Below are 27,429 nucleotides of genomic sequence, written 5' to 3' on the forward strand. Positions count from 1 at the left end.
CCCATGCATACATGTGCACCTCACATCAGATACCACATGTGGCATGGTGTGCGGAACAGTGTGCAATGACAATCTACACACAGACACATGTTGGTTGCTGCAACGGCTGCAGCTTTTGAGGGTGCTACAACATCAACCTGATGTAAATCCCGGACACATAAATGACATAGTCACATTGTGCACTGTGGGTAGTGACAAGTCAGGTGTCATGACCCCTGTACCGGGCATCATGGGACACTTCCGTGTGTTGGTGTCCGTGCCATGCCAGTGACGCTCACCCCAAGTGCGCAGTACGACATGCACACATGTCAAAGGAGTCAAGGGCATGCCTGGCACACATTGCACCCTCACACAGTACACCTGTACACATCTCATCATACATCTGGTGCCTCCTCCACTCAGGAGGCATGTTCCACATCACAGCCTGTCACACCTGTGCCCCACACATGTAGTAATGCACAGACGATGCCTTGATGTCCATTCCTGGACAAGTATGTCCATCCATGGACAAGTATGTCCGCCCTATTCCTACCTGTGTGTCGACTATCACCACAGTGATGTGTACAAACCGGCGTACTGCTGCTAAGAGGGCCTGTGTATGTTCCCCAATCACTGTGGGAGTGCTGCCGTATGTGTACCCATCGTGATGGCGAGCGTACAGGCATTTGTACGGTCCGTACCACAACGAGTACGCATACGCGTGCAGAACCATAGTGAGAGGGCCGTACACTCGCATGTACGCTCACTATCACTATGGTTCTGCACGCGTATGCGTACACGTAGTGGTACGGACCGTACACTCGCATGTACGCTCACTATCACTACGGGTACACAGACCCATAGTGATAGTGAGCGTACAGGCATTTGTACGGTCCGTACCACAACGAGTACGCATACGCGTGCAGGCCCATAGTGATAGTGAGCGTACATGCGAGTGTACGGCCCTCTCACTATGGGTCTGCACGCGTATGCGTACTCGTTGTGGTACGGACCGTACAAATGCCTGTACGCTCACTATCACTATGGTTCTGCACGCGTATGCGTACTCGTTGTGGTACGGACCGTACAAATGCCTGTACGCTCACTATCACTATGGTTCTGCACGCGTATGCGTACTCGTTGTGGTACGGACCGTACAAATGCCTGTACGCTCACTATCACTATGGTTCTGCACGCGTATGCGTACACGTAGTGGTACGGACCGTACACTCGCATCTACGCTCACTATCACTATGGTTCTGCACGCGTATGCGTACACGTAGTGGTACGGACCGTACACTCGCATGTACGCTCACTATCACTACGGGTACACAGACCCATAGTGATAGTGAGCGTACAGGCATTTGTACGGTCCGTACCACAACGAGTACGCATACGCGTGCAGAACCATAGTGATAGTGAGCGTACAGGCATTTGTACGGTCCGTACCACTACGTGTACGCATACGCGTGCAGACCCATAGTGATAGTGAGCGTACATGCGTGTGTACGGTCCGTACCACTACGTGTACGCATACGCGTGCAGACCCATAGTGATTTTGAACGTAGGCATGCATGTACGGGCCGTTGCCATGCATTTGGGGTGCCCTAGGGCCCGGAAACGCACCGTACCTGTGTGTGATTCTCCTAATTACATAGGGGACAAGTATTAAGGCCTACATGCATGCTGGTTGTCATGGCGACCAGGTTCAAATTTCGATTTTGTTCTGGAAGGTGCACAGCAGAAGTCAGTTGGAATTCTTCTACTTTGTTGCAATGTGTTTGTGGGGCTGACATCATGCAGGAGAATGAAACCGATAGAGAACCCACAGACTGCTAGGTTTGAAGGGATTGGTGGAAACATAGGATGCAAATGTGAGTGACCAATCACTCTGTACTCCTGTGCATGAGACTGGGCAGAAGGCCACATATAAGGCAGCCAGGTCCCATGAGGGATTACTTGCCTGCACATCTTTGCATTTGTCGACCAAGCTGCTGCTACTGATTCCCTGGAACCATGTCAAGGGCTGTGGAGAGGACACAGCCATTCACCCTGGAGGAGAACATGGCTCTGCTGGATGTGATCCTCCCACAGTACCCCATGCTGTATGGGCGACCAGGGTATCAGGTGAGTGCATAGGCCACTGCCACAGACTGTCCCTATGTTGTGACTGTGTCTTCAGGCATTGTGACCCGGTGTGACACACATGCCATGTACTGTCGGGGGGGTACCAGGGGGGGGGTGCCTGATGTCTCCCAGCAGTGCCCTGAGACAGGAGGGGTGTGTGCAGAGTCCTCCCAGCAGTGCCCTGAGACAGGAGGTGTGTGTGCAGAGTCCTCCCAGCAGTGCCCTGAGACAGGAGGTGTGGGTGTGATGCACAGTGTGAGCCTTGATCATTGATTGTGACATTGCCATCATTCCACCTGAGTACCCACTATGGCACGTGCTGCCTTTTCCCTCACCAGAGGATGATGTCCCTATGACAGAGGTGCAATGCGTTGGCTGCATTACATGCCATGTAGTAACCAGCTATTATGTTCACATATGTCTCTCTGTGACATGTGGCTGGTGTATTGATGTGGTGTCACTTGTACTTCCTCACAGGTAGGCGCCACTGCCAAGGAGCAGATCTGGCTGACCGCCGTCAGTGCCGTGAGGCGTGTGGATGGTCGGAGGCGGAGCCTGTCCCAGGTGAGGAAACGCTGGCAGGATATCCGGTGCTGGACGCGGAGGATTGCACGGCTCCTGCTGGGGGACTCACCTGAGAGCCACAAGAACCGCGGCCGCCGCCGTCTGACCCACCTCCACAGGCGTGTGCTGCCGGTGGTCTTTCCAGACCTGGAGAGGCGCTTACAGGCGATGCAGCAGGCGGAAGGGGGTAGGTACATGTGCGTTTGTTGTGTGTCACCGGCATTTGTAAGGGCACAGTGGCATTAATTCACTGGCAGGGTTTAAAGGTGCTGTGCCCATCCAGTTTGCCCAAGTGTAGCGCTGCGCCCCTGCCACCCTTCCCCTCCTTGCAATGTGTTCCCTGGTCTGTGTGTAGTCACTCCTTCACAAGGTAATGTAGGCTGGCGCTTTGTCCACGAGAACAATGACTGTAGCATCATGGGTGGTGGTGGTGGGTAACAGGTTGTGGGACCTTGCCTGTGAACTGTCAAGTTCACTGCATGTGGGTTCCATGTCAGTTGGCACTGATGCTGGCTCCAGACATGGGAGTTGGTCTCTCATGTGTCATGCCTTACAGCGCGCATGTCCTATGTAGTGGCCTGTGACATGATGTGCATGAGTGTGCGCTACGCATAGTGCAGGGATGGTGACGTGTGTAGCAGTCATTCCCATTCAGTAGCATGTAGTTGCGTGCCCAATACTGTCCCCTGGGGCACCTTATCCTCAGTGTTGTTTGTGTCATCATCAACGTGGACACTCTCACTGTCTACAGCGTAGGTTGTGCTCTGTGCCATTGTCCCCTGTCACCATGTATATAGACGTGCTATTATGTACAGGTGTCCACTGTGCAGCCTGACCTGATTGTCCCTCTTCATACTCACAGTTGCCAGTGCCTGTGTGTCTTGTTATACTCATCTGAGGATGGGCACTGGTACCTCATTATTTGTACAGGCGCACCTTTGCTGTTTTGCGTCCAATCTTGCCTTTTGCCTGCCACTGTGTTTATCACCCAGACTATGAGATGTTGGTGCCACCTGTGTCTCAGCAATTAGCATCGTGTGGGGGTTGCTTGGGGCGGGCAATGCCTATGTGTCAAATCCTGATTCCTAATTGCTGGGTCTGGACAGTGTGTGATGTTACTGGACACACACGCAAGGTGCAGTGACCGAGTTATGTTGGGCATGTTTGCAGCATTACCTATGCAGCATGTGTCTCAAGTTCATGGATATTGTCCCTGGTCATAGGTATTTTCACAAACGCTGTGTGGTGCAGAGGCAGTGCAGGATTGTCCCCAGGGCCTGGGTGCTATGTCAGACTCCGTTTCCTGTCATCAGCTATTGTCTCATGCTCTCCATGGTATTTCAGTGGCATGGTGGCTCAACCAACTGTGTTTCATGCCCTACATCGGTACCTTGTTTTGCAGATGTTAGGGATCTGCCTCTTCAGGCTATGCAATGTTGACTATGTAGATTGGACTCATGTGACAGATGTGTACAGGTGTCTGATTAATTTCTGTCTCTCCACCCTGCCCACAGCATCGTCGGGGGACACAGAGGGAGACATGGACACGGACCAGGCGGAGGGACCGAGCACCAGTGGCAGCCGTGACATCGGGGCTGGCACATCGAGTGGGACAGAGGCGGAGGATAGTGTGGCCGAGGACCTGTCGACTGGCACATCAGACTACGAAGCTGACAGGTCCGAGGAGGATGTCTCAGAGTTGGCGGAGGCTGCACCAGCAGCTGACAGTGGAACAACACCTGCCACCGCCCCCTCAGTTCCCACCAACCGCCTCCCACTTGCTCGTGTCCCTTCCCAGCGTGCCCGGTCACCGCATGTCTCCTTCCTGCCAGGCACCGCACCCCCTGCCCCTGTCTCCACTGCTGCCGCCAATGCTGAGTCTATGGACATCCAGCGGCAAATGCAGGTTGGTCAGGCTGCGATCCTGAATGTCCTCCATTCCCACGGGAAAACCCTCACCAACATCGAGGCATTCTTGGAGGGCATTCATTCTTTGCAGGCTGACCAACGCAACTTGCTGAGGTCCCTAGACTCCACACTGACTGCAGCAGTGGGTCTCCTGCAGCGCGACCTCCCCCCACCTACCCCTGCCCCATCCACACTTCCCACTTCCATGCCTGTCCCACGTACACCCAGACGTCGGCATGCACCCACCACAACAGACACAGGCACCACACCAGCAGGGAAGGTCCACCGCACTCCTCCTGACACGCACACACAGGGTGAGATAGGCACACCCACTGGGTCGGGGGGCAAACGTGTGACACGCAGCCAGAGTGGGAGTCCGCATTCCACACAATCCACTCCCTCCAAATCCCCTCCCCTCAGCTCTCCTGGCCACATCTCCCCCAAGGACTCCTTCATGGCCGCTCTGTCCCTGAGCCCCACAGTTACGCCACCACGCAAGCGGTCAAGGAAGTCCTCGGTCAGGGTGGTTGAGTCTCCCCCCCTGTCTCCACCCTCCCCCGGTGGCGCTGCAACCCATCCCTCTGAACCCCCCCCCTCCTTGGGGCCTGAGGTCACTTCGGGTGCAGGGGACTCCCTGGAGGACCTTGCTAAGGTGTGTAGTGCCATCCTGGCCTCCGCCTTTGGCCATGACACACCCCCTGTGGTTGAGTCCTCCATCCCTGCACCCACAACGCCGCCCCTTTGCCCTGATGTCCCTGCGGTGCCTGTTGCTTCCCCCCCCCCTGATGCCCTCACCAGTATGGAAGACGATGGCATTTGACTGTGCAGGCAAGGTAGGGGACACACATCCCACTGTGTCCCCCATGCAGCTGGGAATCATTGACTGCCCTATGGCCTTTGTTGACTTTGAACTGCCTTTGATCCACGGACATTGTGCTCATGCTGAATAAAGCTTATTTTTTTTTTCATTATCACACTCCTGCTATGGTGGTATTGGTGTTGGTGGGGCTGCTACATTGTTTTGGGTGGTGTTTAAGGCTTTGGGTGTGTGGGATTTGTAGTAGTGTTCTGCTCTTTGGGGCCACCCTAGGATCTGTGTGCCATCACAAGGTGTTGGCTAACTTCCTTAGGTCATGTCAGCAGTTACTGCATGGTTCAATTGTCCCAGGGTGTATTCCTTCCTCTGTGTACCCAGTTTCTTCCCTGCAGGGTGTTCCCAATGTTTAGCGCAGAGCTGTGTGTACATGAGCTGTGTGTGTGACGGAGCCCTTCTACTTTGGCCATGCATGCATGGCCATGTCTCCACCTGCAACAATCGTGGCATCCTTGGTGATCACTGTACTTGTGTGTGGAGTCAGTTGACATGAGTTCATGGGGACATGTTCCCTTGTAGGCAGTATGGATGTGGGTAATTGTGGCATCACACACATGTGTTACACCCCTCCTGGGTGTGGACACTGCTGGGAGGACTCTGCACCCACCCCTCCTGGGTCTGGACACTGCTGGGAGGACTCTGCACACACCCCTCCTGTCTCTGGGCACTGCTGGGAGGACTCTGCACCCACCCCTCCTGGGTCTGGACACTGCTGGGAGGACTCTGCACACACCCCTCCTGGGTCTGGACACTGCTGGGAGGACTCTGCACACACCCCTCCTGTCTCAGGGCACTGCTGGGAGGTCTCTGCACCCACCCCTCCTGTCTCTGGGCACTGCTGGGAGGACTCACCACCCACCCCTCCTGTCTCAGGGCACTGCTGGGAGGTCTCTGCACCCACCCCTCCTGGGTCTGGACACTGCTGGGAGGACTCTGCACACACCCCTCCTGTCTCTGGGCACTGCTGGGAGGACTCTGCACCCACCCCTCCTGGGTCTGGACACTGCTGGGAGGACTCTGCACACACCCCTCCTGTCTCTGGGCACTGCTGGGAGGACTCTGCACCCACCCCTCCTGGGTCTGGACACTGCTGGGAGGACTCTGCACACACCCCTCCTGGGTCTGGAAACTGCTGGGAGGACTCTGCACACACCCCTCCTGTCTCAGGGCACTGCTGGGAGGTCTCTGCACCCACCCCTCCTGTCTCTGGGCACTGCTGGGAGGACTCACCACCCACCCCTCCTGTCTCAGGGCACTGCTGGGAGGTCTCTGCACCCACCCCTCCTGGGTCTGGACACTGCTGGGAGGACTCTGCACACACCCCTCCTGTCTCTGGGCACTGCTGGGAGGACTCACCACCCACCCCTCCTGGGTCTGGACACTGCTGGGAGGACTCTGCACCCACCCCTCCTGTCTCTGGGCACTGCTGGGAGGACTCACCACCCACCCCTCCTGTCTCAGGGCACTGCTGGGAGGTCTCTGCACCCACCCCTCCTGGGTCTGGACACTGCTGGGAGGACTCTGCACACACCCCTCCTGTCTCTGGGCACTGCTGGGAGGACTCTGCACCCACCCCTCCTGGGTCTGGACACTGCTGGGAGGACTCTGCACACACCCCTCCTGGGTCTGGACACTGCTGGGAGGACTCTGCACACACCCCTCCTGTCTCAGGGCACTGCTGGGAGGTCTCTGCACCCACCCCTCCTGGGTCTGGACACTGCTGGGAGGACTCTGCACACACCCCTCCTGTCTCTGGGCACTGCTGGGAGGACTCACCACCCACCCCTCCTGGGTCTGGACACTGCTGGGAGGACTCTGCACCCACCCCTCCTGTCTCAGGGCACTGCTGGGAGGACTCCACACCCACCCCTCCTGTGTCTGGGCACTGCTGGGAGGACTCTGCACCCACCCCTCCTGTGTCAGGGCACTGCTGGGAGTGATGGGCACCCACCCCTCCTGTCTCAGGGCACTGCTGGGAGGACTCCACACCCACCACTCCTGTCTCAGGGCACTGCTGGGTGGACTCTGCACACACACCTCCGATTTCTGGATATGTGCGCTTGGCACATACACGGTGGGGTTACGCACACTGCATTAGAGGTGAGGGTACGAGTCTACTGACACTGGTGTGGTGGGGGTACGCTCCGTACGTCCGCGGGTGTGGGTACGGGTCGTACTTACACTGTTGGGCAGGGGGGTACGCTCCTTGCATTCGTGGGTGGGGGTTCGAGTCGTACTTACACTGTTGGCATGGGGGGTACGCTCCATGCATACGCGGGTGGGGGTAGGGGTCGTACTTACACTGTTGGGCAGGGGGGTACGCTCCTTGCATTCGCGGGTGGGGGTACGGGTCGTACTTACACTGTTGGGCTGGGGGTACGCTCCGTACGTCCGCGGGTGGGGGTACGGGTCGTACTTACACTGTTGGGCTGGGGGTACGCTCCGTGCGTCCGCGGGTGGGGGTACGGGTCGTACTTACACTGTTGGGCTGGGGGTACGCTCCGTACGTCCGCGGGTGGGGGTACGGGTCGTACTTACACTGTTGGGCTGGGGGTACGCTCCGTGCGTCCGCGGGTGGGGGTACGGGTCGTACTTACACTGTTGGGCTGGGGGTACGCTCCGTACGTCCGCGGGTGGGGGTACGGGTCGTACTTACACTGTTGGGCTGGGGGTACGCTCCGTACGTCCGCGGGTGGGGGTACGGGTCGTACTTACACTGTTGGGCTGGGGGTACGCTCCGTACATCCGCGGGTGGGGGTACGGGTCGTACTTACACTGTTGGGCTGGGGGTACGCTCCGTACGTCCGCGGGTGGGGGTACGGGTCGTACTTACACTGTTGGGCTGGGGGTACGCTCCGTGCGTCCGCGGGTGGGGGTACGGGTCGTACTTACACTGTTGGGCTGGGGGTACGCTCCGTACGTCCGCGGGTGGGGGTACGGGTCGTACTTACACTGTTGGGCTGGGGGTACGCTCCGTGCGTCCGCGGGTGGGGGTACGGGTCGTACTTACACTGTTGGGCTGGGGGTACGCTCCGTACGTCCGCGGGTGGGGGTACGGGTCGTACTTACGCTGTTGGGCTGGGGGTACGCTCCGTACGTCCGCGGGTGGGGGTACGGGTCGTACTTACACTGTTGGGCTGGGGGTACGCTCCGTACGTCCGCGGGTGGGGGTACGGGTCGTACTTTCACTGTTGGGGTGGGGGGTACGCTCCTTGCATACGGGGTGGGGGTAGGGTCCGTACATATCCGTCCCCACGCTATGTGATGTTTGTGCGGCCCGTACCCAGGCCTTTGCCACGTGGGTGCGATCCGTCCCGCCATTGTTGGGGTGACGTGTGTGGGCGTGGTCCGACTCGTACCCACGCTCTTCAGGCGTGGGTACGGGACGTACCTGTCTGGTTGTGTTGCCGGTTCGCGTGGTGACGGACTTCCGTTGTGGCGGTCGCTGGATTATCAGGACACGCCCCCACCCCCTCGTGGTGACCAGGGCATGGGAGTCAGGTATGTCCAGGCCATGTGTAGTGTGTCACTCATGTGGTTGTTTTGTGGCCTGCCCTGGTCGTGCCACCCCCACCCCACCCCACTTTCCCCCCTCCCTTAGTTATTCTGACCTTCTGCGGCGTCTGCGTCGTAACCTGTAGAGGAGGTGTACTGCTATGAGGGCAGGGATGACTCGTAGGTTCGGGTCCATGTCTGTCCGTCGCGTACTGGTACTCCTTGCTCGCGTCGTCCTGTCGCGTACGGGTCCTCCTTGATCGCGTCGTCCTGTCGCGTACGGGTCCTCCTTGGTGGCGTCGTCCTGTGTGTCCGTCACGTACTGGTCCTCCTTGTTCGCGTCGCCGTCTGTCCGTCGCGTACTGGTGGTCCTTGTTCGCGTCGTCCTGATTTCCCGGCAGTTTTTGGCTGCCGCAAAATATTCACCGTGCGGGGTGACGTCGGTGCGAATCGTGATTCCTGGGTCGTGAATGGCTGGCTGCGTGCGTCCCGACGTCAGGTCGGCGCTTTCCCGGATCGCATTGGTAGGTGTTTTTTGTTCGGTCGGTCTTTTTTACGATTCGTACGGTAATGGTGTACCCGTGCGAATCGTAATTCCATGTTTGTATATTTTGACGACCGGGTACGCGTCGGACGGAGAATATGCTCCGTCCGACGGTTCGTACCCGGTTTTTACCGGATTGTGATCGGCACCTTTGTGTCTTCCCCACAGAGAAGAGGCATACTCAAGTTACTTTAAGCGGGTTAAGCCACACGAAAGAATGGATGAGTTTAACCACAGTGACAGTAAAAAAGCTTTTTACATGACACTGAGAATCAGCTCATGTCATGCTTTTCCTAGGTATATTTTTCATCATTTGAGTTTAGTGGCCGCCACACTCCCACACCGCTAAACAGGACCGCAACCTGCCTGCCAGATTAGCAGTTTCCTCATGGTCCGGCGGGCGGTCATTTGACATTCCCACAGTGGTGCCTTTCAAAAAGGCACCGCAATGGGAGTGCCAAAGCAAGTTTTTGCACGGCATGGACTGTTAAGTTAATGCCATGCAGGAACTGGTGGTGCATGCATACAGGTGGGCACAGCATGTGCCCCCCCTGCATGCATCCCCTGGCTTTGAGGCAACAGGTAGCCCCTTAGTGCTCCCTTTGTTTCCTCACCGCCACCCTTTCCATGGCGGTTTCACCATCGTCGTTAATGTCACAGTACGGAAACCTGTAATATGCTTGGCAGGTCTGGAGTGGCACCGCCAAGCATACTGCGATCTCAGACCCCTGCACCACCGCCGGGGATCTTAGATTTGGCCCTTAGTAACGATTCTTATTCAGAATTCATTCAGTGCAAACAGGAGGGGTGATAGATCAGCTAAAGTAGGTTTTCCTAGATCTGCATAAGAAAAATTGACACCTATACCCACAGTGAGCCAGGTGGGGAAAACGCGACCAATAATCTTTTAGTATACCTTCTTCAGTCTTTGGTCTCTCTCTCTTTGGTCTCTCTCTCTTTGGTCTCGCTTTCTGTATTAACCTCCACATCTGTGCATGGATTTAGCATGGAATATTACCAAAGTGCATGTGAAATTAATTTTCTGGTGTTTTGGTGCGTACATTTTCAAACCTTCATCAATTTTAAAATCGAATTACTGTAATACATATATTACCATTGACAGATATTGCCTACTACTGTAGTTACGATGTTCTGTCAAAACGATTTGAAGAATGCATGTCGTGCTGAACTAGTTCTTCATTTTTAAAAAAAATTGTCAGTGGGGTTCCTAATGATTTTAGGGATGGAATGGATTTACATGCACGTGCTTATATTTAACCCCCTGCACTTTAAAAGCAAATAGTTGATTATTGTGCTGGACAAAAGATAATGTTGTTGGACATAAATGTTGTTTAATCAAATGTTTGTGTACATTTTCCTTTTATACGTTAACTACTTTCCACAGAGAGTTTTCCAAAGAAAGAGAAAAGGCTAAAGCAAGAGGAGACTTTCAAAAATTACGTGAAAAACAGCAGCTGGAGGAGGATTTGAAAGGATATTTAGACTGGATAACACAGGCGGAAGACATTGACCCAGACAACGAGGATGATGGTGATGACGAGAAACGCAACAGTATGTATTGTCTCATTTCTACTTATAGGTACTAGTTAAAATGCAATTAAAAGATCTAACGGCAGTTTGAACAGGATTTCACTAGAAGCACACTAATGCCTTTTTATCGCAAATGGGCTACCACCAGTTTCTCTTTCTTGATCTTCCAAAAAATCCAAATTTATAGTGGTTTCACCCATAGTAGGCAATGTGCCACGATTTCATACATCTGCAGACTATATTATCTGTGAAGCAAATGGTTCGCATTTTGCAAAACTCTCCCTGGGATTTCTATATAGACATTTGCGTCAAGGAAACTCACCTTGGATATTTTTGCTCTTTTTCAAAAGAAAAGTAGTAATTAGTGTGGCCAATGTGCGTGCTCCATTTTAAGCCAAGTTCAAAAGACTATGTAGCGTAGGGCGATGTTGCTCAACATGTTTAAAGCACATCCCCAGGTGTATTCCAGAAAGAAACCTGCCAACGACTGTTGCTGAAATCTCAATTTTCTAAATTGTCTTCTCCCTCGATTTGGTAAGCATCATCTAGTGATGTTCAGGACCCTTCTAAGTCATGATACACGTGCATTCACTCACTCTAGCATCAGACTTGATTCCAGTATTTTATTAATGAATATAAAATTAAAATATGTTGTTACTATGTTTTCCACCTCTCAAAACGCATGCTTTTTTTGCACTATTGTTTTTAGAACTGACTCTTAGAAAAGTAAAGTCAACGGCTCTACAATATTTTGTGAACAACCACCATGCATGCCATTTATTTTTTGTGATTTTTGAGTTCTCATAGACCCTGAACCCAGTTTACTAAAAGTAGTAAACCTGTACCTGTGTTCCTACATACAGCTGCATATTTACTGCTGTTGGGAATTCCCAAACATTCCCAGTAGTGAGCCTGGAAAGCTGCACCAGTTGTAATGCTTGTAATGTCATGTTACATATTCGCGGGATCCTGTTTGGCCAAAATGGAATTGTACGTTGTCTACATCTCTGAAGTGTGGACATGTGGCCCAGTGTGCAATTGCAAATTTCTTTACCTTTTTTTTCAGGGGGAAAAAGTATGAAGATCTTCCCCTGCAACTCCTCTGTTTTTGGAGGTGGCTTGTTACCCCTATCAGGTCAGGAAGGGAAGTTAGTCTAGCCCTTTGCTGGAGTACAGGTCCCTCTGCTTCCAGGGTGTGAAGGGTCCTCATAGAGCTTGTGAATGTCAGCTGACTCAGATGTTTATGTGTACTCACAAACTTTCAAGGCAAGTCATGCCTGGATCCTTCTGACTGCACCCAGTGCATTTCAGGTGTAGGGCTGTGTGGGTGCCCGAGTCTCCCCAGCAGCTTTATTGATGGGATCTATGATATACGTTGTGATGTGATTTATCGGTCATGAGCAGCCTAGCGGGGGATATGTTTGCATGGTTCATGTGACTTGCAAGTTTCTGGATTTTTTTTTTTAGATCCTTAGTATAAAGTTTCTTCAACTGAATTTTTTAGGAGCATTTCTGTGTTTTATAAAAAAAAACCATTTTGAATGAAAAACTATGGCTACCTCTTAACAAAGGTATTTCAGTGATTATTGTGTTTTTTTAATGATATACTTTGTCGTCCATAGTAAGAGCAAGCTGGTCACCATGGTCTGTGTCTAGCCACTTCTCTGTGATTATTGCACACAACTGCGGCCGTGTACAGAGTGTGCCTTCTGCCACGTTTTATGCTTGTTCACCTGTTCTCAGAACTAGTGACCCACCGCCTTTTGTTTCATGCCTGTCCACCTCTTTTCAGAACTAGCGATCCACAGCCTTTTGTTTTATGTCTGTACACCTCTTCTCAATGCTAGCAACGCACAATCTTTTCTTTTATGCCTATCCTTATCTTCTCAGAACTAGCGACCCACAGCCTTTTGTTTTATGTCTGTACACCTCTTCTCAATGCTAGCAACGCACAATCTTTTCTTTTATGCCTATCCTTATCTTCTCAGAGCTAGCGACCCACAGCCTTTTGTTTTATGCCTGTACACCTCTTCTCGGAGCAAGCGACCCACAGCCTTTCGTTTTATGCCTATCCACATCTTCTCAGAGCTAGCGACCTACGGCCTTTTATTTTATGTCTATCCGCATCTCCTCAGAGCTATTGACCCACAGTCTTTGTTTTTATGCCTGTCTGCCTCTTCTCAGAGGTTGCGACCCACGATCTTTTGTTTTATGCTTACACATATCTTCTCTGAGCTAGCGGCTCACAGCCTATTATTTTATGCCTGTCTACCTCTTCTCAGAGCTAGCGACCAGTGGCGTCACTAGGGTTGGTGTCACCCGGTGCGGGTAACTCATGGTGTCACCCCCTCACGACTTACCGCATGGACCTCCTCCGCTCCGAGTCCGCCAGTGGACACAGTTGGCAAATAACGGGACCATACAGAATCCTTCGTAACGTTTGTAAATGTAGGTCCTATATTTACAAAATGTGCCCGTTAACTACAGTGTGATAATGACTGATTAATCAGGTTGTACAGTGAGCTACCTGCTGGTCAACAGTTTATTGGAATTTATAATATCATAGGTATGGTACTTTTTACTGGTGTGGTGTTCCCACTATCCAGAAACACAATATATCAGTGGTCGAAGTGGGGAAAAAAAGTAGGGGAACTTTGGGCGGAGAATCAGAGGGCGGGAATAACCCAAGGATTGGATCAGTGGGCAGAGCCAGAGGCGTGGCCAGAATGCGCAAACATCCCAATTTTTTGTATTTGTTTGGTTTCACTGCCCAGTTTTATCAACCAATGGATACACATGATTATTTAAGGTTATAATGAGTTATTGACAGTAAAATGTATTCACAAAGTGGGATATGCTTCTAATCACAGAATGTCCCCAAATACGATAAAATGTGGAAGCCCAAGCCATTTGTCTCCGAGCCATGGAGTTTCTGTCATCAGCACTTCTCCCTTTTCCAAAACAGCAGTTCAAACATGAATGGCTAAAAATCCTAGTTTGCAAATGTTTTCTAAATAATAATGGCTCTGCCATATTTGCCTCATAATGCAAGATCTGCAGCATGATCTGACCATTTAAACTAATACATTGTTTGTAGCTCAAACGTATCAAAAGTTAATAAAAAATGTGACTTGTGTTGCTGCGGAGTAGATGACAGTTAATAGCTCACTGTTCTATGTTAGGATTTTAACTTATAAACTGCAAGTAACAATAGGGTCTCTCTGACAAAAGAAGTAGCCCACTGGCCTATTTACATTATGTGCACTTTGTGATCTGCATGGTACATGTTCTTTGCAGCAGGTACATTAACCCACTGAGCTACCTTTCCATGAGTCAAATCTTCCATTAGACAATATTCCGATCTCTCTCTAGGAAGAACATTAATCACCAGTCATCATGACATTTTTATTGTTACCGTAAATTACTGGAGGCCAGGAAGGAGGCAGCAAGCGCTTTAAAAACCATAATATACTTGCAAAAATGCTGCCTCAACCTAAAGTCAGCACCTGGTGTGGTCACACCGGTTGCACCGCCCTAGAGCTGACCCTTCTCAAGGGTCCTGTGATCTCAGTGACAAGGTCACTGTTGTTCTAGGGTGTACTGCTTCATAGGCCTGCCGCAAAACTGAAGGTGAACTTCAGGATGAATAGTGGTGGACAAGCCTTGAAGGTTAACCTACACTTGTCATGCTAGGGTCCACCTGCTGGTGCTACGACACCAGAGATTCTAATGTCTTGCGAAGCCTTCTAAGGTCTAGCATGAGATAGTGCTCTCTCAGGAGAGTGGTCTGGTGGACTGGTTATTAAGTCTGAACCTGGGTCCCCAGTTCCAAATTCAGCAGCTCTGGCCATAGTGCCACATCCTCTCCCTCACTGAACACCATACTGCCCCACTGAGAAAAACTCAGACTGCCTTCAACTACAACCCAATTGTTGCCAGCAATAAACACCTGGATGCGGCTCAATTTAAATTACGCACTGGGCAAGAGCAATATGTGGCCTACAAAAAAAAGTGACAGCATCCTGGAAAAAGCAAACAATGATAGGGAATACAAAATTTTGCAAACCATGTGAAATGTACGCAGGAACAACATGGTTACCTTAACGCTTTTACACTCACTGTTCAGAAATCAGTGAGTGCTTTTGCCTGAAGAGTTAAGGACATGACAACAGGGCCCTGAATGGACCCATTTCAATGGCCATTGCTTATATCCTTACAAAACGAAAGCAGTATGGTAAAAAAAAAGACAACATCCCTAGATACAGAGCAGTAGTACAAATTTTGTTTTTTAATCCTCACATTGCAGTACCTCCAGGATTGGTGCACTAGGTGCAAGCCCAGGAAAAACAAAGACAAGAAAACAAAAATAGCGCTTCACTGGCAAACTGTAAAAGTGGCGCTAATGTGTTTGGGTGTGAATAAAATCAATCTGGCCACTTTAAGCACACTCTGTCTTACTTTCTGAGGCTAAATATTGAAATGACAGGTGGACAGACTTAAAAAGCAAAGCATGGCTGTTCTGTCAAGAAGTGACCTGGATCAGTGTTAAATTAGGCCCCCTTACTCACACATTAACCCAAATAATGTGTGGTAATGTGTGTGTGGAATTAACTCTTTGAGGGAATCACTTGGAGGAACTGACCTCACAGTGCAGAAAGACTGAAGCACTATTCAGTAAGGTAGAAAACACAGAAATGGTGCAAAAACTGCAGCACATCGCCCATCCTCTTTCACCATCAATTAATCAAATACCTACTTCCAAAGCACCTACAGTACAAGGCAGGTCAATGCAGCATTATCTACTAACTTCACTGGACTCATTGCATTTTCTATCCTTGCACTATCTCTTGCCCCGCGTGCCAGTTGACACCCTTGATCTCTGCGCTAACACACCCCTGACATCGATGAATCTCGATCTGTGGTATCTTTTTGGCCCTTGTTGACACCTTCCCTGGTGCCCCCCGCCAAGTAATTTGTGCGCGATCCTAACAGTTACCCCATTGTCAGTCCATATTTACCCTCAATACTGCAGGTGGCAGGAGTAGAGTTTCTTACCTGTCACTATGTTTCCAGAAACCAGACAGAAGAAGCATCGCACCAGGCTCATCAGTTGTCTCTTGCAGGCAATAGTAGTACTGGCAACTCACCTGCTGAGTTGCAGACAGGGGGGGGGGGGACTACCTCGGTCGGCCTTGCTTTAAAATTAAATTATAGTGGCAGTGGGGGCTGGCGACGGGCCGACGGCGACCTGAGACCTCCCCTCAGCTGTGGGTTCATCAGCAGACGATACTGAAAGTGAGCTTGTCTGCTTCCTCTTGTGTGCTTAGTTTCTTGCCCTCCACGATGTACAATAGAAGTCATGAAAAACATTTCTTGTTTAGATATCAGGCAAACCAATCATCAAGTGCCTGCAATTGGCTAAAACAAAATTGGAACCACTCTGCAGCTGGCTTTCTTACCTGAGGCTCCTGTCCTTCCCGATACCAGCATGGCAGTCTACAGACTGTCCCGCATGTGAATTTCTACCAGGAACCCAGAAGATGGCAAAGACATATGCACGTTTTTCTCTGCAGCTGAAAACTAAGAAGAAGGTGCGTGTCTCCTCCATCTGCGTCTGACTACTCACCAGACCACAGGCTCCGCTGACCTCCTCACCTCCTCGTCCCTCGTCGTGATGATGCCAAGTCACGCGCACATTGGGGGGGGGGAGAGGGGGCAATGCGCATGCGGGAAGGAACCCCTCTAGTGACGACGACGCGGAGGAGGAGGAGACAGTGCGCGCTGCGCACAGGCACCAATAGAACAAGGTTAGGTTGCGCGCGTCGAACGTCGTCGTTGCGTTTGGACTGCTGGTAGTTCCAATAACATTGTGCACGCCACGGACGGTTGCAGTGCACGCACCACAGACAGAGTGACACACCGACCGGACCTTTGGTGTCACCCCCCGTGAGGGTGTCACCCGGTGCGGTCCGCACCCCCCGCACCCCCCTAGTGACGCCACTGCTAGCGACCCACATTCTTCCGTCAGGTGCAAAGAGAACTGGGAGCAGTGTCTGCTCATCTCAGCCATTGGGCACATCCTTCAGCCCCATGCAGCGGGCTCTTGGCCAGGTGCATTCTCCCACCTGGCCCTGCCTTCTCATCTGCTCTGCTGCGGGCATGGAAATTGCACTAATTTCATTTCTGACCATAAATAACATCTGCATTCCTATCTGACGACCTCAGTGGCCTTGTGTCATCAGGGGATGTAAACGAATGCTGCTATCTTGTCCATAACGTTCTAAACTTACTCTTAACCGTTCCCTGCCACACTCTACCCTGTCTTCTTTACCTCTTCTTTTGCTCCTTTCTTCATTATTCCGGTTTAAGGTTATAGTAACAATAGAACTAAAGGCTACTGCTTCCCTAAATACTTTTTAGTCGTACTTTTTTCTTTATGTTTTTTTTAAATCTGCAGAAACTTGCCAATCATATTTGTCAGGGAGAATTTTAAGCTTTTGTGCCAAAAATGTCTTTTGAATGACGCGAGATTTGATCCTCTCATTATCCTCCCTGCTGGGGAAGATAGTGCATCAATTGAAAAGTATTCATATTATAGAAATTTAAACTTTTTTCTTGTAAATGCCCATATTTAGAAAGCCGAGTGCCTCCACTGGACCACTCTAACGTAAAAGGATGTGGCCCATAGTATCATGACCCGTGGTATCATTAAATGGCTCGCCTTCACTCACAGAGTACTTCACGTGTGAGGACTTATCAGAGCCAAAATGGTCTGTCTCGAGGCCCATAAACTAACCATAAAACATCACATCATCCTAGGGGAATAGCAGTTGGAGGATTGGTTAGTTGTTTTTTTTTAAACAGATTTAGAACTGCATTCCCATTATCGATGTAAAAGTCGAGAATATTCTATTTGCTACCTAAATACACAACAGCCATTAACACAATTATTTTTGGTGCCTAATGTGTTTTGTAATGTTTTCCTATATGTATAGATGTCCTTCCCTATACAGTACTTAGAAGACATGCATTTTGGTGGCTCATTTCCCGCATTTTGTAAATTGCTAATGTGTATAGAAAATTATAGTTTATGTTTTAGATTTACTGCTCATCATTGCTCATCTTATTTCACCTCACATCTTTAATGGCTGTGCTCTAATATGTATATGTGGCTATTTGTTGTATTTCTGCCTTGCTGCTGCTGCCATCTGCTGTGTAAACGCTGGGAATGCGTGAAATTTAACACCAGGGGTTACACTGGCAGACTTGTTGGGGGAAAAGAAGAAATCGAGATTTAAGTGCTTTAACCGTTCTGAAACACATGGTAAATTTTGTTTTGTGTGAAGATTGGACTTTTTTTTCTTCTACTCTGCGTGCATACGCTTGCAGTGTGCATTCCAGCAGTGTGTTCACCATGCATGCAATCTTTTCTCTAAAGCATGCTTTTTATAATTTAGCTGGCTATGTTCAAATCTTTAGTATATACCTAGAATTGTTCTGTTTTCTACCTATGATTTTCGTGTGCTGTCAAAAATCTAAATTATTCATAATTGATGTATTAATTGTGTAAATGTAACCATTTAGTTCAACCTAGACGTTTAAATATTGTGCTTTTTATTTATGACTGGAAAGCTATAGAATTCATCGACATTCAATGCAGTATTTATAGATGGGATGTGACAATTACTTGCAGCCAAGCCATGCATGTTTTAGAGAGTTAGCTTAGCCTGCTGCCATGTTCTATGCACTCTCAGCATAGTTGAGGTTATAAAGGGTCAAGGAGCCAGGGCACAACCAATTATGTATGGTTGGAGTCAAGGGTCCTGCGGGAACTTTACATTTTCAGCTCTCGTCGACAGACAGCTTTAGCTGTTTCCATGTTCTCTCCTACATATGCTGCTCTTTCGTTTACTTTTTCCTTCCCCTCTCCTTCGCTCTCTGTATTGCTTTCCCCACCCCACCCCATTTACATTTATTTATTGTATTAATTTAATGAAGTTTTATATAGCGTGGACTTTACCCAAGTAAGTTACATAAGGAGAGTTACACACTAACAAATTAAATATACTATTAGGATATTTAAAACAATAATTAAAGGTGAAAAAGTTAGGTTAATACAGGTATAGAATAGAAATTTACAAAGTTGAGGTCAGGTGAACGCCAAGCGGCCGTAAGGGTCATGAAATGAGTTGATTTATTCCTGGAAGTGTCTTTGGAAGAAAAGAGTTTTAAAATCTGGTTTGAAAGTTCAGACAAAGGTGGTGGTTCCGAGGATTGGGGGAAGCGAGTTCCAAATTCTAGCCGCATTGTCTCAGAAGGATTGAGCTATAAATCCTTCCATTTTGAAAGTAGGAGGCTTGAGCAGTACGTTTTCAGCTTTGCGTGAGGGTCTAGAGCCACCTGAGATTTTGAGTTTATTTGCCAGATAGCGAGGGGTGGAAGTGTGCAAGGCTTTGTGGGTGATATAGGCAGTCTTGTAAATTGACCTTGCTTCAGTTGGAATCCGGCGAAGAGAAAAGAGTATGGGTGTGTTCTGATAATGTCTTTTGGCCCCATATACGAAATGTGCCGCTGAATGAAGCTTGGATTTAAGAGAGGAATGGTGGGTATTTGGGAATCCACAAGGAGAGAGTTGCAGTAGTCCAATCTAGAGAGAATCAGTGATTGGACTAAGGTTTTTGGGTCTTGCTGAGGAAAGAAACGTTGAATCCCCCAGAGAAGGCGCAGTTGGTAATGTGCATTCTTGGCGATGGGATTGATATGGGGAATGTAGATTGAGCCTTTTGTCTAGTATGACGCCTAGGGATTTGGCGCTGTCGACAATGATAGGTTTGTTGTTAAGTATGTTCAGATTGTCCATCCATGACTGAACAGGAGGAGGAGAAAGTGAGGTAGAGAGTAGAAGGATTCAGAATTAGGTGATGAGTTGACATCCAATTTTGGATGGAGTTGAGAGTGGTGTTGAGGATTGAGATGTTGTGTGTGGAGGACACCTTAGGGTAGATTTGGATGTCATCAGCATTGAGGTGATAATGGATCCCAGGGCCCGATTCACAGAACTAACTTAAGACAAAATCCTAAACTTAGTACCATTTTGGTATTCACAGAAGGCACTTACTCATTTTGGTATTCACAGTAGGCACTTACTCATTTCGGTATTCACAGAAGTTAGGACTCCTAACTTTAGGACTCCTAAATGCCTTCTGTGAATACCGAAAGTCTTAAAATTAGGATTTTTCTCAGTTTAGTAGTAGTAAAGTTAGGAGTCCTAACTTTACTACTCCTAAACTGAGAAAAATCCCAATTTTAAGACTTTCAGTATTCACAGAAGGCATTTAGGAGTCCTAAAGTTAGGAGTCCTAACTTTGCTACTACTAAACTGAGATAAATCCTTATTTTAAGACTTTCGGTATTCACAGAAGGCATTTAGGAGTCCTAAAGTTAGGACTCCTAACTTTACTACTCCTAAACTGAGAAAAATCCTAATTTTAAAACTTTCGGTATTTACAGAAGGCATTTAGGAGTCCTAAAGTTAGGACTCCTAACTTCTGTGAATACCGAAATGAGTAAGTGCCTTCTGTGAATACCAAAATGAGTAAGTGCCTTCTGTGAATACCAAAATGCTAGTAAGTTTAGGATTTTATCTTAAGTTAGTTCTGTGAATCAGGCCCCCAGATCTTTTCAGGAGATTTCCCAGCGGTTCCATGTAAAGATTGAACAGAGTTGGTGCGAGGATAGAGCCTTGAGGGACACCTTGTCCTACAGCCATTGAAGTAGAGAGACAATTTGCTGTTTTGATAATCTGAGATCTACCTGAGAGGAATGATTCAAACCATTTGAGCACTGTGCCTTCAAGACCCATTTTTTTTAAATTTAAAGTGTTCAGAAGAGTGTTGTGATTAACAGTGTCAAAGTCTGCGGATAGGTCCAGAAGGATCAGAAGACAAGACTCATCAGAATCGAGTGCTCGCAGCAGGGCATCGTCGATCACTTGTAGCAGGGATGTTTCAGTGCTGCAGCCTTGCATGAAACCAGATTGGAATTTGTCGAGAAGGTTATTATCCTTGATATGTTGGAAAAGTTGCTTCGCTACACAGCTTTCAGTAATTTTCACAATAAAGGGGAGTTTGGTGATAGGGCGGAAGTTGTTGAGCTCATTCACATCAGCTGAGGTTTCTTTTTAGCTAAAGTATGGGAACCTGTCCTGTTTTAAGGGCAAAAAGAATGGAGCATTGGTTGAGAAAGAGGTTTACAAGCCTGGTCCAGTAGGAAAGAGTGTAGGTGTAGAAGTCAATGGCGATGTCACTAGGAATGGGGTCGAAAGAATGGTTAGAAGGTTTTGTTTCTAGAATGCTTTTGAGGAGGGCATCTTCGGTGATGACATCAAAGTTCTGCCACAAGACTAAAGATTTGCGGTCCACAAGGGGCTAGGGTGAGTGACCTGATCTACAAGCAATTTAACTTTTTCATCGAAGAATAGAGCAAAATCTGCTGCTTTCTTGGGAGGGTCGTCAAATTTGATGGTTGAGGGAGAGATGGTGGTACTTTTGATGAGGTCAAATATTGTTTTAGGTCTGTTCTTAGCTGAGTCGAGGAGTGTTCTGAAGTGCATCGCTTTTTTGCGGAAGATGTGTTTGTGGTAGCGCGATCTTGTGTAACAGAGATTAGAGAGATTAATGGTGGAAGGAGATTGTCTTCATTGTTTCTCCAGGTACATCAAGTTCTTTCTTTCTTCAAAGAGGGATTTAATGAACCATGTTGCAGAAGGAGTGGGCCTTTTCTTTTTACTTTGTAATGGAGCAACATTTTCAATTTCGACTGAAAGACTGGAGAGACATTGAGTGGCAAGATCATTGACATCAGAGTTGGGGTCTAAGATTGGAAGTGATATCATAGCTGAGTTGCACAGAATGTCAAGGTCGATGTTTTTGGTCTTACGGAACCAGGTAGTAGTCCTTTTAGGTTGGCCATGGGTGACAGAGTGAGATAGGTGCAGAGAGAAGGGGATGAGGAAGTGGTCAGACCAGTCCACTGGTATAGAACCAACAGTAGTTAGCATATCTACTTTGGATATAAGAAAGTCAAGAATAGAGCCCTTAGAGTGTGTCATTTTGTGCTATGTTGGACAAGACCATTTCCTAAGAGAAATGTGGAAAGCCTGTTGGCAGCCGAGTCTTCCAGAGTGCCCCAGTGAAGGATAGAGTCTCGAAGAAAAATCTGTTTGTCGCTTTGTGCGAATTGGTCGCTAGCAAAGTCAGTGAATTCCTCTGTGAAGGTGGAGAAGTCACCAGGCAGGTGATAAATGGCATGAAACCTGAAAGGAGAGCTGTGCTGTACTTGAAGCTCCAGAGAAAGGTATTCGAAGGTGCGGAAAGAGCTGTTGGGAAAAACCTTGAATTGAAGGGAGTTTCTGAAGATAACTGACATGCCTCCCCCCAACTTTTTCTTCCCTATCATTTCTGTTAATGGGATAATCAGTGGGGAGCAGAAGATCGAAAATAGTATGAGAGGTGGCATTGAACCAGGTCTCAGTGACGAAAAGTATATCAAGATTGTGAATATTTATGGTGTCTGAAATTTCCAGCTTGTGTTTGTTTGCCAATCTGCAGTTGTGAAGCAAACAGCGCAACTCTGAAATTACTGTTTTGGTGAAGGGGGTTTTATGGCTTTTAGGGACGATAGGGATAATGTTCCTGACTGTTTGTGCCTGGGTAGGAAAAGGGTGATGTTTAGTTTGGGCAAGGAAAATGGTCGGAATAGTGCAATGATTAGAATTAGCTGGAGTCTTTTAGCTAGTCAATAAATTGGAAATGTCTGTTGGGGACCGATTGTGTGTGGCTTTTTGGGGCTTGGGAGCAGGGTACTCCTCAGGAGTTTGGCAAAGTGAGTGCTCGCCAGGGGGATTGGGGTGTTAGGTAAAGTAGATATCTTAGCACTTAGGTGAGAGATGGTAGCTTCAAGCTCGGAGATAGAGGAGATGAGATATCCTGATTTATTTTCTAATGAGAGTAGGATTGGGCACTAAATGTTAAGTGGCTCGATGGGTTCAGCAGGGAGTTCAACTTGAGAGGGAGAGCAAGGAGAGGGGGCAGGAAGATGTGCTGGTGTGTAGGACTATAGAGTGGAGGGAGACTCAAGTGATGTTGATTGGTAGTGATTGTCGGTGCAGCGGCGTTGGAGAGAAAATTATCTGGGCTTATATTGAGCAAAAAAGGTATTGAGTTCTAACTGAAGAAGAAAAGGGTGTGGGCTGTGGTGGGATCCCTCTTCTTCTTTGCCCTCCAAGCCTCCCTCTGCTTCGCTCACCCTTCCCGAACCCTATTCTGCACAATTTTTACTTATTTTTTTTTTAATTTTATGCTCCAGCTGTGTTATTGGCAGACGTCCAGCCTCATTGTTTTTATTTTACGAATTTCGAGATGTCCTCCAATGAGTGCCATGCACATGCATATGCGGTGGGCATCTAGAAGTGGGTTTCTGATATTTTAACAAACCCATTCAAACATAACCGCTGCAGATACCTGCACATCCACCAGCCTTCTTTTATTGATCTTGTTAAAAATATTACAACTGTTTTCTAAAATGGCTCTGGTTTGCTAAAATGCAACACATGCATTCAAAGATGACCACAGTGGATGTGATTGCTGACACAGCAGCTAATTAACAGTGGCGTAACATAGACCTCTGCAGCCCCCATGGTGCGGGGGAACGCTCCAGGGGGCCACCAGAGCACAGTACCCTGGCCTGACAGCTCTTGACTTAGTCCAATGGGGGGCCTCCTGATGTACTTTGCATGGGGCCCCCCTCAAATTTTGTTACGCCACTGCTATCTAACCAAAGAAGCATTGGCAAAGGCAACGGATTTTCCTTCTGAAACGTATTGGTTTTTGAATGCTTGTTTATCCTGGCAGTACATATGTGCAGCTCAAAAAATAAGCAGAAATGCTGTCATGTAATTGTTAGAAGATGAGGAGGGGAAGGGACAGATGAACAGTACCAGAGAGCTTGCCAGTTCTGCTGCTAGACATCTTCTTTCCAAACAACCAAATAAATGTTAGAGTGATTCATATATTTAAAAGCTCCTGGTGAAAGTCAGAGACATACATAAGACTGCAAATGCAAGCTAGCTAATTTTTGTCACAGTATTAGTAAATAAGTGCACAACATTTGTTTTATTCATTGAAATAGGCTCTGCTAGAAATTGTGTGTCTAGTTGGCAGAGGTATGCATCCTGTCTAAGTAGGGACTTCTATCCTAGTCACGGTAGGTCAGTTACACACCGTAAATTATAGAGGTAGAAAAAGGGGTGATGGGTCCCAATCCCTTACTGGTCGTATGTTATTGAGCAAGTATATTTTTACAGTACTTGTCCTAGACAGGGGGAAACCCCTAACCCCCTAATCACACGAGAGTTCCAAAAAGAGTTGTCTGGACAAGTCAGGGTAGTCGTTTTATTCAGGAGAAATTCCAATGGTCCCTTTATATATCTGGCGATATCGATACAATTTCTTACCTTATTAACTTCTGCACGTTTTGCTTGTTCTCACTCGTATTTGTTTCTTGCATTGTTGCGTGTTCATGTTTATGATTATGTTGTGTTATAACTTTCTTTTATATCCTTGATGTGTCCCTTCTATGGTGATGTGTCCCTGTCTAGTGGTATGTAGTACTGTGCACTGGCCCTACATCTCAATGTGTTTTGTGGATATGTACAGCCCTGAGGAAGCCCCAGGCCGGATGGCCATGTAGAAGGGCAAAACATGTGTTAGCTGTTTGTCACCTTCTTACAATCCAACTCAGAATTTTCAAATGAGTTACAACACTTTCATATAAAGAATTTTCACCATGAAACCAGCGTACTGGAATTTCTCCTGAATACACACCGTACATTAACCTGTGCTCACCCTTTGGTAGCCTGGCACAGAGCTGGCAGGCTTAACTGAAGAGACAGAGTATGCACAGGTCCAGAAGTGTACTGAGTTGGTAGGGTCAGAAGTCCAATTCTTATATACAGTGATTAGAGACATCAAGTGCCAACCGGGGCTATTTGATCATGCTTGACCGGGTCAAATCCAAAAGTTTAGGCCGACAGCAGTGGAGTGCAGGTCAGATACATGGACCAGCCTTGGCCTGCTGAAACAGTACCTTTGGTCGGTGGATGCATTAATTTTGAAGATTCGATCTGGGGAGCAGAGGAGGCGATGCGTCAGCGTTGATCCCTTCGGATGTAGGTGATGCATCAGTTCTGGTCTGCGCAGTTGGATAAGCATCGGCGGCGCACCTTTTACGATGAAGGCAATGCGTTATCGTCGAGCCACACAGCTTTCCCTTGGGATGTCCTTGAGTCACAATGTGTCAGCGTCGAAGGATATGTGTCGGTTCTGACTGGCGCAAGGGCTGCGATGCATGGATTTTGCTGGTTCAGCACAGAAAAACCCCTTCCAAGGGCCCAGGACTGGATTGGCACCACTTGGAAAGAGTAGGACTCACAAATGGCATGGGCCAGGTGCTGGTGCAGGGTTGCTGGAAGTCTTTTATGTCCCTGAGACTTCAGAACAGGAGCAAGCAGACAAACCCTTGGAGTCCCTCTGGATGCAAGTGGTGTAGGTCCAGTCCTTCTCACCCAGGCAGAGAGGGCAGCAGGCAGCAGGCATGTCAACATAGGAGAAAAGCAGTTGTTCTTGAGCAGCAGTCCAGCAGAGTGGCAGTACTTCAGCAGCACAGCAGCTTTTCTTTCTGGCAGAGTAGCCGCAGGTCCAGAAGTGTACTGAGTTGGTAGGGTCAGAAATCCAGTTCTTATACCCAGTGGTGCCTTTGAAGTAGGGGTGACTTAAAAGAAGGGCTTTGAAGTGCACAGATGCCCTCCCTCCCTGCCCTGGCTCCAGACACCCTCCAAGCCCATTAAGGTGTTTCAGCTCCTCCCTCCTATCCTGCCCAGGTTAACCCATCAGGATGTGAGTGGCCCATCAGGCACACCTAAGCTCACTTTGTGTGTGACTGTCCAGAGGGAATGCATAAGGCCCAGCTGTCACCCACATCAGACGTGCATTGGAGGCAGGCAGCAGGCACACAGGGCATAAGATCAGAAATATTCCAACTTTCTAAAAGTAGAATTTTTAAAGTTGTAATAATAAATCTGACTTTACCATTGAATAGGGTTTACTATTATAAGTCCATAGGTACCAAAGGTGACAGTGCTACTTCTTCTCAAACAGAAATTACACCGGTATGATGTTTTTTCCCCTTTTGAAAGCAACCATGGATATTCGAAAAGTGGGTTTTTTGATCTTTATGATATGCCAGTTTTGGTGACTAGATTGTGAACTTTATTTGGTGGCAGAAGGTAGTAACGCACACCACTTCTTCCAGTGGCGTTTCCACTTTGGTGCTAAGCAATTCATCCCTTGGGCAATAGCAAGCACGTTTCAGCATGGTTTAAACACCCTTTTTAGGATAGCCTTCAAAAGTAGTCTGTCTTGAAGTATGTCTGCCTCTAGATGAATTCAACAGATTCAAACTAAAAAAGAAAGCAGATAAAGTCACCAAAGATATCAAAAATGTTACAACGGAAAAGCATACCCCTACTTACGAGACTAGTACTATACAACTGTATTTGCACAAGACAGACCATACACGTAGGGCAGGTACAAGAGCAGTGTGTCACTTTCTCCAAATCACCGCAGGATCAGACGATTCAGACCGTCAGGAGGGCCCCAGTAGCATCGACACACGCCCAGGCCAGCCTTTTGTAGTTCGAGGCCACAGAGACAGGGGAGGCGTAGACCATGGCACCAGTACCCAGGAGAGCATCAAACCTAGAGGAAGCACTACAGATGGGGCCCTGAGGGACCTTAGCTAGAGTTACCCAATCTGGCCCTGACAACCCCCAACAGATTCTCATTGTTAATCTGTCACACCACACTCTCTCTTCCACAGAGATCTCACTGCTAGGCAGGGGCCTGTCCTATGTTATTGCAGAGAGGACAGATTTCTTTGTCTTGAAAACTGTACTATTGCAGTTCTTCCACGAGATCAGACTTAATTTGTTCTTTGCAGATAGGAGTGACCCGATCATTGACTCCGTCACATGACTTAGGCCTCCCTCCCATTTTTACCTGCCTAACACACTCATGCCACCAGAGCTACTTACTTTTGAAAGATTAGTTCTTGAGGGTCTTGACGCTATGAAAGGGGCTTGACGCTATGAAAGTGTCCAAGAGTTTTATTCCATACAGCATTTCCCTTGCCGAAAGGCAGGATCCTTTAGCACTCAAGTATGACCCCTCCATCATAGTCAAGCCGGCTAACAAAGGAGGAGGGATTGTTTTTCAGGACCATATTGTCTATGCCGCGGAACTAGGAAGACCGATCTCAGGTACAAAATACT

The 27,429-nt window shown here is 48.5% G+C and overlaps 1 protein-coding gene across 2 annotated transcripts in view; it reads left to right on the top strand.

Moving 5' to 3' along the window:
• The window catches only part of CACNA1D (calcium voltage-gated channel subunit alpha1 D), a 1,031,608-nt gene that overhangs the window by 284,818 nt on the left and 719,361 nt on the right, over positions 1-27,429 (top strand). For both annotated transcript variants that reach the window (XM_085624624.1, XM_085624625.1), the window contains exon 9: positions 10,897-11,063. In XM_085624624.1, coding sequence (XP_085480750.1) covers positions 10,897-11,063 — 167 coding nt within the window. The remainder of the gene's footprint in view (positions 1-10,896; positions 11,064-27,429) is intronic.

Source organism: Triturus cristatus, chromosome 9 (assembly GCF_964204655.1).
Source record: "Triturus cristatus chromosome 9, aTriCri1.1, whole genome shotgun sequence".
NCBI classification, from domain to species: domain Eukaryota; kingdom Metazoa; phylum Chordata; class Amphibia; order Caudata; family Salamandridae; genus Triturus; species Triturus cristatus.